Source organism: Cydia amplana, chromosome 6 (genome assembly GCF_948474715.1).
Source record: "Cydia amplana chromosome 6, ilCydAmpl1.1, whole genome shotgun sequence".
Classification (NCBI taxonomy): domain Eukaryota; kingdom Metazoa; phylum Arthropoda; class Insecta; order Lepidoptera; family Tortricidae; genus Cydia; species Cydia amplana.
The window spans coordinates 6,430,126-6,448,260 of record NC_086074.1 but is presented as its reverse complement, the minus strand read 5'-3'; the positions used below and the strand labels follow the sequence as shown (position 1 = coordinate 6,448,260).

The following is an 18,135-nucleotide window of genomic DNA, read 5'->3' as shown; positions in this document are numbered from 1 at the left end:
CCAAATCTCCAGTACAGAAGATAATGCACAGCTGCTTCTGTGTCACGGGCGTAATGGTGTCTGCAAGTTCGCTCGGCTCTGGCTGCAGGACACTGTAACATTAATTTTCATATGCGTAGCTCATGTTTCCATAGTATGCACGATTTGTGATCTATCACGGCATTACGAGCAATAATTTGTCGCAATTTTATTAATTACTAAACGTTACAGGGTAAAGATTACATAATGCTTGCATTGGCAAATCAGCAGGATCAATTTCTAACGGTGCATTGTATTTTTATGAAAAAAAATATTTGTTGAGGGTAGATGCACAAGTGAGCGATGAAATTATATCACGTAGTGACAGCCAATATTTGATTTTAATTAACAATATGGTTTTCACATCAAAATAACTTAAGATCACTTAGATTTAAATGGATTTTAAAAATTAATTGTATTTTCATGAAAAATCGATTATTGAGGGTATATTCACAAGTGAGCGATGAAATGATATCACGTCGTGATAGCTAATACTTGGTTTTAATTAACAGTATGGATTTCAAATCAAAATAACTCAAGATCGCTTCAATTTAAATGGATTACAAAAATTAATTATAAAGAAACGTGGCGATACCAGAGATGACGTCACGTTACGACCACTGTTCGACAGCCCCAATCATAATTCACAATGATTCACACCAAATAACATAATGAACTGCACTCACCTTTCAATGAAGGTTAGACACGTGAGCTTACCATTTACCACGTGTCCAGATTATGGAATGTAGGTCACCAGAAATGCACCACGCTCCCAGGTGGCTGTGTAAGCAATACATGAAACTCCGCATTAATCCCACTTGCTGATGTCGGCGACACGGATGGTCTCGATGGCGGTGGGCGCGTGGGGGTAGTACCTAGATGTATTACTTCACAGCCAAAATAGTAGGTATGCTACCTACGCATGAAATAAACATTCGGACTTGTTAACCATACTAGTGCCTACCATATTTTAGGACTAAGCGATAAAAATAACTAATTGCTATTTAGTTTTAAAAGGTGTGATTTGAAAATAAAAAGATCGCATAAATCCGTTCAAATCTTTATTCAAGTCAAACTACACCGGCTCCAACCCTACACCTCTGACTCGAGAAGATTTAACCCGGCAACAAACTCGGCGGGACACATCTTTTCAAAACAACACATAGTTTCTTTATTTTACAAAAGTAAGCTTATAATGGCACATAAGAAATCAAAATAACACTTGGAATAAAACACTTAGCTAAACGGTTAAAGAACGTGAGAATCTATAAGCTTTCAGAATAATCCTTCAGGTGTAAGCCTTCAGGAACGTAGCGAATTAGGCACGAGCTTGGCTAACGTCCGATCTCTAGCGCGGTCCGATCAAGAAGAAGGAAGCCAGTTCCAGCGGCGGAGCCAACCGCTCCCGCCTCCAATTCAAGTTGGTAAACCTGCCTGACCAGTCTACCAACATAACGACAAAAATGCCTGCTCGTGCCTACGTTCACTCAAGATACGCCTCTTGACGTTCCAAAGCCTTCTACCTGTCATTTTCGTTCAACAATACACCAATAGATGGCGTTATACTCTCTGCGCAACTTTATTATTTCGTTACTAGCAAATAATACGTAGCCAAACATTGCTAATCGATTTTATACAGGCGTCTAACTATGAACTGTAATGCTGCAATACGTCTTTCTGGCGTCTCGCTCCGACATATATATATTTCGGGGATCTCGGAAACGGCTCTAACGATTTCGATGAAATTTGGTATATGGGGGTTTTCGGGGGCGAGAAATCGATCTAGCTCGGTCTTATCTCTGGGAAAATGCGCATTTTCTAGTTTTTATATGTTTTCCGAGCGAAGCTCGGTCACCCAGATATTAGGTATTAACTGAACAATTGAAGTAAAAGGTTTGTCATTTATGAAATCGGGAGTTAAGAATTTGAACCAAATGTTCATTGCTTATCGTAAAATATACTCGGAAACTAAAACTCTATATAGGGTCGAAACGTGTAACTTTCAACCCGTTTCATAGATAGGGAAACATTGAGCTTTCAGAAGATGAGAAATGAAAAAGTTATTATATTTCAATTCACATTTTATTTCATAGAAAAAATAAATAATTGAATAAATTATTACACAGTAGTTATTATTATTATCATATATGCTACCTTACTCGTTCCGTTTACAGCTTGATTAATTCGCAGATAGAGTAGTCCATGACAACTAATTCGTTAAAAATATTATATTATAATATGATCATGAGCGTGTTCCCCCAAGGCCTTGTGGTCGCCGGTAAGATGAAGGCCATCCAAGTGGTGATGATGAGGACCGAGATTCGCCTCCCTCTGAGCTTCTGACCACGACTTTTCTATTGCCTCCTTCAATTCAGTGGTTTCTTCCTTCTCTGCCTGCTTGTACGCCGGAGCCGCGTAGCCGTGGTGACTGGCAAGATGACCAGCTACAACGTTGGGGGAGCAGCTAAGGAGGAGTGGGACTCCGCAAGGACCGATCTTTCCATGAGGGAAGTAGCCTACCGCTCCGCTCGGCGCTGCCGGTGCCTGCGAATCCAGCGATATCGCAGGCGCTGACGCTCCGTAGCTGGGACCTTCGTATGAGCGAGCGTGTCCAGAATGCTCATCAGTCATTTCCTCTTCTCTGTAGTGGGGGGCGCCTTGAGGAGCCAGGTATAGCGCTATTGGCGCTAAAGGTGCTGCCCCAGCGCAAGGAGGGCCGTATGAAGCGCCATAAGAGCCGCCAACGCCATAAGGAGATCCCGATGGAGATTTCTTCGTTCTCTCCTTCACAATCAGATCATCGGTGGGTGCAGCGAAGGCAGATGAGACGACTAATGCGAGGGCAACCGCGAGCTTCATTGTGATGGAAGTGAGTGAATGGTAAGATGAAATTAGAAGGACTATTTATATTATAAGTAGATGTAAGGAAATAATCGCGCAGATAATGAGTGGTGTAACTATTAGATTTATAGCAATTTTGACACGTATTGGAAGCTTGGTTTTATCTTAATATCAGACACGACAGATATACTTCTAGCGACATATACCTACTCAATATGATGGTTGACATTGTTTTAAATAAATACATAAAATACATATATAGTATGTAAGTACATGTGATTGAATAAAATAAGATGATTTCCATACAATTGTCGAATTTCAATCTTATAAGAACTATGTATTCATAAATCAAATAAAGTACCATTTCTTTTTTTTCTTTGCTTTCTGAAACAAACGGGATTTATCCCAATACACTACACAACAAGATCCTAATTAAAAATAGGAGAATATTGTATGGTGCGCCTTACGACGTTAAATCTACCGTTAAACTGAGGTGGTTAGTAAATGCATGCAGCTAATTTGTATTATGTTAAGTAAGTACAAGTATAATACGTACCGTACCTATATAAACTAGTTTTAGACCCAAAACTTGGCTACCTTGTATATAGGTACAGTCAGTAGCAGAAGTTGCTAAGAGGTGTTCAAAATTACCTTGACGCGCTCTTATTCTCTTAACAATAAACTCGCGTCAAGATCATTTTGAACACCTCGCCCGCTTAGCAACTATTGCGGCTGACTGTAGTAGAAAATAATTCCGTAACTTCCTTACCGACTAACTGAGATTATAAGTGGTATAGGCATACGCATCAAAGATGTTAGCGATTGCATAACAGTTTCGGATGCCTACGACAAAATGTCGGTCAAAAATATTACCTACTTGACTTAATGTTGAAAACTATAAACTCTGTAATTTCTTAAGTTAAATAGTTGTGTAGGTAGTTAGCGTCAAACTAATGACCTGAGGGCCTCGCCAAGATGCCAATCGTTTGCGCCGTAGCGAACGAAACGGTAATCTAGCTCTCTCTATCACTCTACTATATAGTGTAACAGAGAGACATTAGCGTATCGTTCACTTACCTATTTACCTATGTTAGGGATGTGCTCAATTATAGTCAAATTTAGTACAAAATTCAAATAATAATTTATTAAGTATCTAAATAAATAACAATCATAATTCTAATACAGATACTATTTTAAATTAGAGCTAATTTCACTGAGTCTTGGCTGGGGTGATGTTGGCGGCTTCGTGTACCGTGGTGGTGTGCGGTTCGGCCGCTGGCTGCTCCGACGGGGTCAGGTCGTGCGTAGCCTCTGAGTCACTGCGGTAGGCACCGGCTCCGGCTCCGGCTCCGACAATGGCTGAGGACCCGTAGGCGGCGTGTGAGCCATAGGACGAACCGTGGGACACAATCCGGCCAGGCACGATCGACGGGGAACAGCTTAGGAGTAGTGGCACGTTGCATCCGCTCACATGAGCGCCCGGGAACACGCCGACCGCTCCAGGTGACGCAGCGCCGATAGCGCCGTACGAACTCGCATGTGGCGCGGCGTAACTCCCACCAAGCGGCACGTATCTCGCTTCAGGCGCGTTCTCTGAAGGTTCCATCTCTGAGAAGCTCATCGTTTCGGGTTCTTCGTTAGCATTTTCTTCCATTTCGTCCGCTCGATAGTGAGGTCCTCCATAGCCGCCGCCGTAGCCGCCGATGTGAGCGTGACCGTAGCCGACGGGCCCGTAGGACTGCTGTGCGTGGTATGCAGGAATAGCGTGATGGTAGCCGCCAACGGCAGCGCACGGCGAGATGTAGCCGCCATAGCCACCGAGATGTGACCGGGGTACCCTTAGGTACTCACCGTAGAACGGCTTAGCTAACCCCGACACTGCCAATGACAGGACACAAGCTATGACGACCTGCATTTTCGATATGTCCAAATACTGTGATCACATTTCATTACACGCTAATATTTATATATTTTGCAATCGCATCCGTATGCCTTAGCTTGCATTATGAGTTGACACGCTATTTTTGCATACTCGGTTTTGGGTCATATTTAACACTAGCTGTTGCCCGCGACTTCGTACGCGTGGATTTGTATATTGGTGGTTATATATTCTACATTAGCTTAGAACATTATGCAGCAAGAGATTGCGGTAGGACGGTTAATCATTTCTTAATTATTAATATTATACGACGCATGAGACTTGTCTTTCACAACCTACGAAGTTTCTAAACCCCCTTAGAAGATTTTCATGTCCTCTATTTAATAAAACCTACTACCTAACTACCTATTTACGAAGTTTCAAGTTCCTAGCTTTAAATAAAATTTGCACCCTAAGACGAACTTTCATCCCCTTTTTAACCCCCTTAGGGGTTGAATTTCCAAAAACGTTGCAATTACTTTTTTTGTAATCGGCTATTTTGCCTTTCTAAGAAGTTTCAAAGCATTTGTAATGGATTCAAACATTCAACCCCTGTTTGACCCTGTTAGGGGATGAATTATACAAAACGCTGAAATTACTTTCCCTGTATTTTAATAATATCCCGAAATACAAAGATTCAAGTCCCGCGTTCGAAAAAATGTTTGATATCCATACAAACTTTGAACCCCTTTTTCACCACTTTAGGGGATGAATATTCAAAAACGCTGAAATTAGTTTTCTTGTATTTTAATAACATATATTTTTACGAAGTATCAAGTTCCTAGCTTAAAATAAAATTTGAACTCCATACAAACTTTCAACCCCTTTTTAACCCTGTTAGGGGCTGAACGCTGAAATAACTTAACCTGTCTTCTAATAATATCCCCAAATATAAAGATTCAAGTCCCGCACTCTCAAAAATATTTGATATCCGTACAAATTTTCAACCCCATGTTTTACCACCTTGGGGGATGAATTTTTAAAAACGCTGAAATTGTTTTCTTGTATCTTAATTCAATACCTTTTTGCAAAGTTTCAAGTTCCTAGCTTAAAATAAAATTTGCACCCTAAGACGAACTTTAATCCCCTTTTTAACCCCCTTAGGGGTTGAATTTCCAAAAACGTTGCAATTACTTTTTTTTTGTTATCGGCTATTATGCCTTTCTAAGAAGTTTCAAAGCATTTGTAATGGATTCAAACTTTCAACCCCTGTTTAACCCTGTTAGGGGATGAATTTTACAAAACGCTGAAATTACTTTTCCTGTATTTTAATAATATCCCGAAATGCAAAGATTCAAGTCCCGCGTTCGAAAAAATGTTTGATATCCATACAAACTTTCAACCCCTTTTTCACCACTTTAGGGGATGAATATTCAAAAACGCTGAAATTAGTTTTCTTGTATTTTAATAACATATATTTTTACGAAGTTTCAAGTTCCTAGCTTAAAATAAAATTTGAACGCCATACTAACTTTCAACCCCTTTTTAACCCTGTTAGGGGATGAATTTTACCAAACGCTGAAATAACTTTTCCTGTCTTCTAATAATATCCCCAAATACAAAGATTCAAGTCCCACACTCTCAAAAATATTTGATATCCGTTCCGTACAAATTTTTAACCCCATGTTTTACCACCTTGGGGGATGAATTTTTAAAAACGCTGAAATTTGTTTTCTTGTATCTTAATTTAATACCTATTTGCAAAGTTTCAAGTTCGTAGCTTAAAATAAAATTTGCACCCTAAGACGAACTTTCATCCCCTTTTTAACCCCCTTAGGGGTTGAATTTCCAAAAACGTTGCAATTACTTTTTTTTGTTATCGGCTATTATGCCTTTCTAAGAAGTTTCAAAGCATTTGTAATGGATTCAAACTTTCAACCCCTGTTTAACCCTGTTAGGGGATGAATTTTACAAAACGCTGAAATTACTTTTCCTGTATTTTAATAATATCCCCAAATACAAAGATTCAAGTCCCGCACTCTCAAAAATATTTGATCTCCGTACAAATTTTCAACCCCTTTTTTACCACCTTGGGGGATGAATTTTTAAAAACGCTGAAATTAGTTTTCTTGTTTTTTAGTTTAATACCTTTTTACGAAGTTTCAAGGTCCTAGCTTAAAATAAAATTTGCACCCCAGGACAAAGTTTCATCCCCTTTTTTACCCCCTTAGAGGTTGAATTACATAAAACGTCGCAATTACTTTTTTTTGTCATCAGCTATTATGCCTTTCTAAGAAGTTTCAAAGCATTTGTAATGGATTCAATCTTTCAACCCCTGTTTAACCCTGTTAGGGGATAAATTTTACAAAACGCTGAAATTAGTTTTCCTGTATTTTAATAATATCCCCAAATACAAAGATTCAAGTCCCGCACTCTCAAAAATATTTGATCTCCGTACAAATTTTCAACCCCTTTTTTACCACCTTGGGGGATGAATTTTTAAAAACGCTGAAATTAGTTTTCTTGTTTTTTAATTTAATACCTTTTTACGGAGTTTCAAGTTCCTAGCTTAAAATAAAATTTGCACCACAGGACAAAGTTTCATCCCCTTTTTTACCCCCTTAGAGGTTGAATTAACTAAAACGTCGCAATTACTTTTTTTGTCATCGGCTATTATGCCTTTCTAAGAAGTTTCAAAGCATTTGTAATGGATTCAAACTTTCAACCCCTTTTTAACCCTGTTAGGGGATGAATTTTCAAAAACGCTGAAATTACTTTTCCTGTCTTATAATAATATCCCCATATACAAAGTTTCAAGTCCAACACTCACAAAAATATTTGATCTCCATACAAACTTTCAACCCCTTTTTCACCACCTTCGGGGATGAACTTTCGAAACTGCAGAAATTAATTTTCTTGTTTTTTAATTTAATACCTTTTTACGAAGTTTCAAGGTCCTAGCTTAAAATAAAATTTGCACCCCAGGACAAAGTTTCATCCCCTTTTTTACCCCCTTAGTGGTTGAATTACCTAAAACGTCGCAATTACTTTTTTTTGTCATCGGCTATTATGCCTTTCTAAGAAGTTTCAAAGCATTTGTAATGGATTCAAACATTCAACCCCTGTTTAACCCTGTTAGGGGATGAATTTTACAAAACGCTGAAATTACTTTTCCTGTATTTTAATAATATCCCCAAATACAAAGATTCAAGTCCCGCACTCTCAAAAATATTTGATCTCCGTACAAATTTTCAACCCCTTTTTTACCACCTTGGGGGATGAATTTTTAAAAACGCTGAAATTAGTTTTCTTGTTTTTTAATTTAATACCTTTTTACAAAGTTTCAAGGTCCTAGCTTAAAATGAAATTTGCACCCCAGGACAAAGTTTCATCCCCTTTTTTACCCCCTTAGAGGTTGAAGTACCTAAAACGTCGCAATTACTTTTTTTTGTCATCGGCTATTATGCCTTTCTAAGAAGTTTCAAAGCATTTGTAATGGATTCAAACTTTCAACCCCTTTTTAACCCTGTTAGGGGATGAATTTTCAAAAACGCTGAAATTACTTTTCCCGTCTTATAATAATATCCCCATATACAAAGTTTCAAGTCCAACACTCGCAAAAATATTTGATCTCCATATAAACTTTCAACCCCTTTTTCACCACCTTGGGGGATGAATTTTCGAAAACGCAGAAATTAATTTTCTTGTTTTTTAATATAGTACATTTTTACAAAGTTTAAATTTCCTAGCTCAAAATAAAACTTGAACCCCATACAAACTTTCATCCCCTTTTTAACCCCCTTAGGGGTTGAATTTCTCAAAATCGCTCCTTAGCTCTTATACATTTTATAAATGCAACCTAGTGTCCAAATTTCAACTTTCTAGCATTTGTAGTTTCGGCTCTACGTTGATGAGTCAGTCAGTCAGTCAGTCAGTCAGTCAATCAGTCAGGACACGTGCATTTATATATATAGACTAGCTGTTGCCAGCGACTTCGTACGCGTGGATTTGTATATTGGTGGTTATAAATTCTACATTAGCTTAGAACAATATGCAGCAAAAGATAGCAGTAGGGACGGTTAATCATTTGTTAATTATTATACAACGCATGAGATTTGTCTTTCACAACCTGGCTACGAAGTTTCAAGCCCCTAACTGAATAAAATTGTTCTCGATAATCTCGATATAATCTCTCTCAACCCCGAGAAGATTTTCAAGTCCACTATTTAATAAAACCTACTACCTAACTACCTATTTACGAAGTTTGAAGTTCCTAGCTTTAAATAAAATTTGAACCCTCTACCAACTCTCAACCCCTGTTTAAACTTTTAGGGGATGAATTTTTAAAAACGCTGAAATAAGTTTTCTTGTGTTCTAAATTCTAATACTATGGCTTTATACAAAGATTTAAGTCTCGCACTCTCAAAAATATTTGATCTCCATACAAACTTTCAACCCCTTTTTCACCTCCTCGGGGGATGAATCTTTAAAAACGCTGAATAGGTTTTTTGTTTTTTAATAAAATACCTTTTTACGAAGTTTCAAGTTCCTAGCTTTAAATAAAATTTGAACCCTATACAAACTTTCAACCCCTTTTGGACCCTTATAGGGTATGAATTTTTAAAAACGCTGAAATTCTTTTCTCGTATTCTAATAATATGTCATTATACAAAGATTCAAGTCCCGTACTTACAAAAAAATATTGACCTCTATACAAATTTTCAACCCCTTTTTCACCACCTTAAATGTTGAATTTTAAAAAACGCTAACATTAGTTTTCTTCTCTTTTAATGAAATAACTTTTTACGAAGTTACAAATTCGTAGCTTAAAATAAAATTTAAACCCTATACAATCTTTCAACCCCTTTTTAACCCTTTTAAGGGATGAATTTTTGGAAACGCTGAAATTACTTTTCTTGAGAATTAATAATATGGCTTTATACAAAGATTCAAGTCCCGCACTCTAAAAAATATTTGATCTTCGTACAAACTTTCAACTCCTTTTTCACCACCTCGGGGGATGAATTTTTAAAAACACTGAAATTTGTTTTGTTGTTTTTTAATTTAATACCTATTTGCGAAGTTTCAAGTTCCTAGCTTAAAATAAAATTTGCACCCCAAGACATAGTTTCATCCCCTTTTTTACCCCCTTAGGGGTTGAATTTCTTAAAACGTCCCAATTCCTTCTTTTTACAATCGGCTTATGCCTTTCTCAAAAGTTTCAAAGCATTTGTAATGGATTCAAACTTTCAACCCCTTTTTAACCCTGTTAGGGGATGAATTTTTAAAAACGCTGAAATTACTTTTCCTGTCTTATAATAATATACCCATATACAAAGTTTAAAGTCACACACTCACAAAAATATTTGATCTCCATACAAACTTTCAACCCCTTTTTCACCACCTTGGGGAGTTGAATTTTCGAAAACGCTGAAATTAGTTTTCTTATTTTTTAATATAATACATTTTCACAAAGTTTCAAATTTCTAGCTTAAAATAAATCTTGAACCCCATACAACCTTTCATCCCCTTTTCAACCCTTTTAAGGGATGAATTTTTAAAAACGCTAAAATTACTTTTCTTAAGTTTTAATAATATGGCTTTATACAAAGACTCAAGCCCCTCACTCTCAATAATATTTGATCTCCGTACAAACTTTCAACCCCTTTTTCACCACCTCGGGGGACGAATTTTTAAAAACGCTGAAATTAGTTTTCTTGTTTTTTAATTTAATACCTTTTTGCAAAGTTTCAAGGTCCTAGCTTAAAATAAAATTTGCACCCCAAGACAAAGTTTCATCCCCTTAGGGGTTGAATTTCCTAAAACGTCGCAATTACTTTTTTTGTAATCGGCTATTATGCCTTTCTAAGAAGTTTCAAAGCATTTGTAATGAATTCAAACTTTCAACCCCTTTTTAACCCTGTTAGGGGATGAAATTTCAAAAACGCTGAAATTACTTTTTCTGTCTTATAATAATATACCCATATACAAAGTTTCAAGTCCCACACTCACAAAAATATTTGATCTCCATACAAACTTTCAACCCCTTTTTCACCACCTTGGGGGATGAATTTTCTAAAACGCTGAAATTAGTTTTCTTGTTTTTTAATATAATACATTTTCACAAAGTTTCAAATTCCTAGCTTAAACTAAAACTTGAACCCCATACAACCTTTCATCCCCTTTTTAACCCCCTTAGGGGTTGAATTTTTCAAAATCGCTTCTTATCTCTTATACACTTTACAAACGCAACCTAGTGTGCAAATTTCAACTTTCTAGCTTTTGTAGTTTCGGCTCTGCGTTGATGAATCAGTCAGTCAGTCAGTCAGTCAGTCAGTCAGTCAGGACACTTGCATTTATATATATATAGATTATGTATCTAACACGAATAATTGCAATAAAATCATATCTCTATGATCGACCTCAATTAACGTATACCTAGTGCTTATTTTAATTTAGATTAGGTAAATGATTCAAATTCTCACGTCCAAATGAATCTACTTTTTAGAGTTCTGTAACCGAAGGGTTTACAAACGGAACCCGCCGTCCGTCTGTCTGTCGCCAGGCTCTATCTCATAAACCGTATCTAATATGGTGACATCTAACAATTTTTATTTGTAGGTACAGTCAGTATCAATAGTAGCGAAAGATAAAACGCAACAGTCCTATTTTCCTTTATTTGTATTTTTAAAATATTCTGTTAGGTGAGTGGATACAAGTTTCCTGCTTATTATCACTCATTCCGAGGTAAAAACCTTAATTGAGGACGTAAACCCACATAGTGTGTTGTAGAGTTTTTTTACGTTCGGTAGAGTATGATCTATCGGCTCTAGTTTCAAATAAATATTAATGGCGCTATATTATGCAGACATTATTTCAGGGTCAGTACCTTATTAAAGTAAATTGTATGAACTCCAGCCGAACAAATAAATATTTTTTGTTTACTTCAACTGTATTAAATAGGTACAGTCGTCATCGGAGTAGCTAAGGTGCTCACAAATATCTGAACACGCCTCTATTATCAAGGCGTTAGAGTGCGTGTTCAGATATTGTGAACACCTTGGCCGCTCCGATATATCTGATGGCGACTGTACCTACGACACCTATAATTACTGAGGTCGCCGTCATCGAAATACTTAAGTACCTATAATAATTTATGACAATTTAATTGATTTTAAACTTTGAGAGCACAATATGAATAGGAAAATCATGGAAAAAAAATACTCTACATTGCCTATTTTGACTAATCATCTTTATCATTTCTTTTAAGAAAGTAGGTAGGTACCGACATATATACTTGGTCAACCAGATCTTGACAATAGAAAAAGGCGGCAAATTTGAAAAATGTAGGCGCGAAGGGATATCGTCCCATAGAAAATTTGAATTTCGCGCCTTTTTTTACTGACAAGATTTGGTTGACCAGCTATATACGAAACATTAAAGGGACTAATGTGAATGTCTGACTGAAGTCAATAAAAAAAACATATTGAGGAGAAATAAGATAAAATGACCCAAATATTTCCGTAAATTATAAAATGAAATCATAATGCAATCAGTTCGTGAGAATAAATGCTGGTAATGCTCAAAACGTGAGATATTTCATAACAAGTTGTTATGAGCATTGGCAGTTTCAGTTTTACTTGAAATATTATTATAATTCTTTGTAGTCATTATTTTGAGATAGGTAATCTTAATTTTATATGCATTTCAAAATCATGTTTTATAACTTATTAAGGTTACCTAACTTATAGGTAGGTATGTATAGCTGGTCAACCAAATCTTGTCAGTAAAAAAAGGCGCGAAATTCAAATTTTCTATGGGACGATATCCCTTCGCGGCTACATTTTTCAAATTTGCCGCCTTTTTCTACTGTCAAGATCTGGTTGACCAAGTATACCTACCAACTTAAAAAAAATTTGGTTGTTGTTTATGAATTAAAATTTGTTGACAAAACGATAGTCAAAACTACAAAGAAAATAGATATTTGTTTTACAAGGGGGCAAAGTTGTTGTTTAACCGCTCGTGCTAATATTGATTATTGATACCCGAGCAAGCGAAAGATTCCAAAATTGAACCACGAGCATAGCGAGTTGGTTCGAAAAATGGAATCTTGAGCGTGGCGAGGGTTTCAAAGCTCGTGGGTTAAACAAAATTTGCCCCCGAGTGAAACACGAAATTTTTCACCACACCAACCCGAAGCAAACATTAAATGTAAAATACGAGTCAAACAAAATCAAATCCAAATTAATGTTATTAAATATTTATCATCCAAAATCATCATTTAAAAGTCAATTCTACCAGCAAACATAAGAAAACAACTCAAAATTTGCATTTAATTACTTTGCCTCACGTGTGAATAAAATGCAATTTTGCTATAGGTATGCTTAGTTTTTGAAGTGCAAAGTAAGACTTTCCGAGCTGGTGTGGTGAAAACTTTTTGAGTCTGTGCGGAAAGAAAAGAGTCGTGAAATGTATGGGATCCAATACATTATACGACTCTTCTTTTTCCGCACAGACTCTGCCTTTGATTTTTGATGAGATTAGATTTTTTTGAATTACAGCCCATAGGGCCCTGTAGAATTCCCTACACTTGTTTTTACCATAGAAACGATTCTAAGACCACTTTCAAACTCAACTTAGCAAGCTAGGCTTACGCTAGGCTAGGCTAAGCTAAGCCCTCAGGGAAATCCATATATGTACTATTAAAAATTCGATCCATGCAGCCGTCGCCCGGGTGGCCGAAGGGCTCAGGCACCTGCCACCTGTTGGTTCGATTCCAGCCCTGGGCACTGGAACCCTTGGTCACTTTTCTTCGTATATAACATTTATTCCGATTTGTAACATTTTACCTGGACAATCCATAACCATTACACACTCCTTCGACCACTCATCCCGGAGGAACCCGGGTGCGCATCGACAGCCGACATCGCAAGACCACGGCTGCGGGCAAGTAGCGTTCGCCGACAACAACTTGATGTTGACGCAAGTCGGGGCACATTTCCACGCACACATGGAAAACTCCTCGTTTTCTTTGACGCACACTGACGTGATGTAGGCTGTGGTATATGGGAGTATGAAATTCGATAAGAAATATACAGATTGAACGCGCATGGCGCCTTTTGATGGTGTTGGGAAACTGTGCGACTCAACACTTCATAATGGCGATTTATTTTGATAAGTCGCGGTTTCTACACCTAAAAATATTATTTGCTATTATTTTTCTTCAAAAAACTGTTGAAAAATTGCACAAGAATGGGAAAGTAACTTGATGCAACTTTTGAGCTGATGACATGATGTTTATAAATTCATTTGGATTTGATTAGTAACGTTTTACTTTTAGTTATTTCGTTTTCTTTCGTGGTAAAAATGTTGCTTCATTCTAGCAAAGTTGTTTAACTCTCGTGCGTTAAAGCAACGCTCATCATTCCACTTTTCGAACCATTCGCTACGCTCGTGGTTCTATTTTGGAATCTTTCCCTTGCTCGGGTATCAATAGGTATTAGCACGAAGAGTTATACAACAACTTTATACCCCTATACCTAAAACAATTCACACTCGTTCGTAAATCCTTGTTTACCGCCCTTAATACCTATACAATGTACTAATAGATGGTACCATATTTGGGGCATTATCTATGAAAAGGGACCTTATTGTCGATGGCGCTTACGCCGCACAGCGTCGCGCTGCATTGTATTTATATCGGAGCATCGTTAATAATGGCGTAAGCGCCATCGACAATAAGGTCCCTTTTCATAGATAACGTCACATTTACAGGGTGTACAGGCCGCGTAGCCAACATGCCAATCGCTTACGCTCCGTGGCGATCGAAACGCAACTGTCACTGTCGCACTAATATGGAAGAGTGATAGAAAGACACAAAGCGTTTCGTTGTCGAAGCGATAGCGATTGTCACTTTGGCTAGGCCGACCGTACATGTTTATTATTACATCATACCACACCCTGTACTTTAACTTGGCAGATTTTGGATGATGCAATAATGGCATTGAACTAAATAAATAAATGATATGTCAGTTTATATCGTGTTATTACAGGTTGTACAGTCTGATCAAATCATAAAATAAAATATGCTATAAACCTAAAGAAAGTTGTAATTTAACGCCTAGTGTCTAGAAATCATGTCCATTATTTGCATAAGCGGCCTTTATAATAAACGAAGTCCATCCCAGTCAGTGTCAAAGCTTTTTTGAAGTGAAAACTTCTTTAGCGGCGCTGGGCACTTTTTGAGGTGGGGAAAAAATGATAAACTCGAGACAGCGTAAAGCGATCACGTGACCGTAAGGGGCGTAACTGGCGTAAGGCGATCACGTGACCGTAAGCCCCGTAAGGTGGCCACTCATAATTTAAATGGCATTTAAATCAATAAAGAAAAACTCAATGTTATTTGACATTTATGTTGCGGACTCCTTTTCAAGACTCTTTACATATGTTCAAATAAATTGACGTCATGGCAGTATGTAAATAACATGTCAATGAAAAAGTGTAATCTTATTTGAGAATGATAATAATATATAATAAATAAATAGAATACCTCCGCTAAACGAATGTATCGTGTTACCGGGCGTCGGTAACATAGAGAGGTGCGTTTTCACTTCTATCGGCACTCCCGGAGTGCAACCGTTGTTGCTTGTTTTTTAATTTAACGGTACCTACTATGTGTACAAAGCGTTATAAAAAACTTGTGAGGGTCGGAAGTTACGTAAAACATTTCATTATATCCCGTGCGTAGTGAGTAGGTATTTTCATTTCAAGTGGGATTTTCATTGTACCTTTATAGGATTTTTTAATTATTTTCCATTCATGCCTTACATTCCAGAAACGTGCGTGATAATATTTTATATGTATATCAATATCACTGATCTTTGATCTCAAATCGTACATCTTGCGTCACGTAGTGTCTAACTTTACTTAGGTATTTGCAGAAGTGCAATAAACAAGTAATACATACGCTGATATATACGGACATGTTATGGTAACCTACTTAAACTGCAGGGTAAGGAAATGTTGGTATTGTAAAAAATATTTAGGTACGTTTGCCATGATTACTGGTAACTTTACTAAAACTAACAAATCGCGCAAATCTACTTTTAGGTACAGTTAGCAGCAGAATTTGCTAAAGGGGCGAGGTGTTCAAAATGATCTTGACGCGACTTTATTGTTAATGATACGAGCGTGTTAAGGTACCTAATTTTGAACACCTCGACCGCTTATAGCAACTTCTGCTGCTGACTCTATCAGGGCTTTTTCTAAAATAAATATCGAAAACCCGATTCTTTCAAATCTGGACATTCTTGGGCTCATTCTACTCAGAATCGACAGCACTCTCCATCCTACCATTAAAAAAAGATGTCCCAAAATGTCCATTCCATTACGTCACGTTTTTAGTATGAGAAAAATGTTCACTTGTATGTAACGTGACGTAGTGGAATGTACAATTTTCATACAAAATTTTGGGACAATTTTTTTTATCATCGGGATTGAATATGCTAGTGATTCTGAGTTGAAAGAACCCAAAAACACCAGGATCTGGGAGAATCGGGTTTTCAATATTTATTTTAGAAAACGCCCATCAACTAGTAGTAGTCCTATTGTTTCAAAACTTTACAAGTATATGCCAATGCAATAATTTGGTACCATCGAGCTGATGATGGATCCAGAAGTTGGATATTGGAACTATGTAATGGCTACCCCTCAAGGCGAGGGGTCTATATGTATAAGTACCTACTGGTAACTCGAATTATTCGTTTTGATAAGTTATGTTTTTAGAGGAAATTATTCCAGTGGTATAAATAAGTACCTACTGTCGGTAATACTTAAATGTGTTTTTAAAAATGAAAATGAAATTTTTGACAGAAAATTGTTTACTGAGTCGAAGTCGCGGACACTGACAAAGTTAGTTGGTTTCGGAAGCTAGTTAAGTATAGATAAAGTTTAATTGTTGAAAATAATACCTAACGTTTACAAACAAAATGCGTACCTACTTAGATTCTTAGATAAACAAATATACCTAGGATTTAGATAAAGTCAAATGATATCATAATATATCTTTAGATATTTAGAAGCTATTTCTGACGAAATTGTCTTTATTGGTTAATGTTGTTATCCATTCTTAAAATAAAATATTGATAACTCTTTCACAATTTTCCAAGACGTGAATTTATTATTGACTCATCTTACAAAAATACGTGCCGTCAACAAATCAAAGACTGAATCATGTAAAAATAATCTAGAAACAACCTAGGTATCTTCATCTTGATATTTATGATGTAACTATGAGAATTATCACTTATATTTCCTTTAAAAAGCAGCATTTCTTGTGAAAGTTGTCATTCAAGTTATACATTTTTGAATCATTAACCAACAAGATAAAATTTTCATAAAAATGTTCAAAGGATTTGCGGTACTCGCATTGGCTTTCGCCTCAGCCAGGGGACATCTAGCGTGGCCTGGAGGCGATTTCCAGGCAGTGCAGGGGCTCTACATTAAGCCCTCTGGCGACGGCACTACAGGAGACCTCTACGTAGCCGCCACGGAAGACAACGGAGTCAGCTCGCAGTGGCTGACCGACCAGCCAGTCAACTTCCTGGCAGCTGGATCACATCCTCAACCTACCGCTCTACCTTTATTTTCAGCACTAAGTAACGCTCTACCACTGGAGGAATCGACTAGTACTCAAAAGCGCGCCGCAATCACAGGCGCAGCTGCAAAATACGCCTACGGCCTGCCTGCTGAATCTGGTTACTCATCATACGGCTACGCTGGTATCCAGGCTCCCAAGTCTGAAGCAGTTCCGGCGACTGCTACCAAGCCAGAGGCCTCGGGTTCTGCTGTTCCTCAATATGCATACAATTACTTGTATCCTCATATGGTGCACGCCGCCTACTCTAGCGCCTTAAAGGTCTTAAAGGATGCTGGTGTAGGTAGCGAGGATGCGTCTAACAACAATGCGGTTGCGCCGTACCCGACATCCTATTGGCCTGCTTCCTACTACCCCATGCATTACATAATGACGGACCCTACTGCTTGGGCTAAGAAGCATGCCGCCGCTTTAACAACGTCTACTGCTGCCACTCCAGTAGACTCTGATGAAGAAAAGCCTGAATTAAATCTTTAACAATAGTATAGTTTAATAACTTATTGACATTTACTTTAATAATTTATTGTTTCTCTATAATCTGAATAAAAAACGAAAATATTTGAGTGGTTTACTTTGAATTGTAAGTTAACCTAACCGAGGTAGGTACCGTAGAGTTTCGTATCTTTGCCTGGGCTCCCTATTTTCGCCTACTTTGACAAAAGTTGCCATTAACAAAATGTTTCTAATGTAAGCCTTACATAAAACTACTAAATACAAAGTATTTTTTACGGGTGTCAACATTCTTCGAACAATCTGCGGCTAA

The 18,135-nt window shown here is 37.4% G+C and overlaps 3 protein-coding genes across 3 annotated transcripts in view; 1 reads left to right on the top strand and 2 right to left on the bottom strand.

The window, feature by feature from the left end:
• LOC134648770 (uncharacterized) overlaps positions 1-13,839 on the bottom strand; it is a 32,178-nt gene extending 18,339 nt beyond the window's left edge. Inside the window, exon 1 of the mRNA XM_063503325.1 lies at positions 13,567-13,839. Coding sequence (XP_063359395.1) covers positions 13,567-13,828 — 262 coding nt within the window. The 5' untranslated portion in view covers positions 13,829-13,839. The remainder of the gene's footprint in view (positions 1-13,566) is intronic.
• Positions 3,977-4,809, bottom strand: LOC134648730 (uncharacterized). Its single transcript, XM_063503237.1, has one exon. The coding sequence runs from the start codon at positions 4,772-4,774 to the stop codon at positions 4,070-4,072; it is 705 nt and encodes a 234-aa protein (XP_063359307.1). The 5' UTR covers positions 4,775-4,809; the 3' UTR covers positions 3,977-4,069.
• A 3,259-nt stretch (positions 13,840-17,098) lies between the features above and the next one.
• On the top strand, positions 17,099-17,931 carry LOC134648729 (uncharacterized). Its single transcript, XM_063503236.1, has one exon. It carries the CDS (start codon positions 17,118-17,120, stop codon positions 17,847-17,849), a length of 732 nt encoding a protein of 243 aa, XP_063359306.1. The 5' UTR covers positions 17,099-17,117; the 3' UTR covers positions 17,850-17,931.
• The last annotated feature ends 204 nt before the right edge of the window (positions 17,932-18,135 follow it).

Bases quoted from the DNA above. Each gene is read 5' to 3' on its own strand.
- LOC134648730 (XM_063503237.1), bottom strand. From the start codon at position 4,774: ATGCAGGTCGTCATAGCTTGTGTCCTGTCATTGGCAGTGTCGGGGTTA.
- LOC134648729 (XM_063503236.1), top strand. From the start codon at position 17,118: ATGTTCAAAGGATTTGCGGTACTCGCATTGGCTTTCGCCTCAGCCAGG.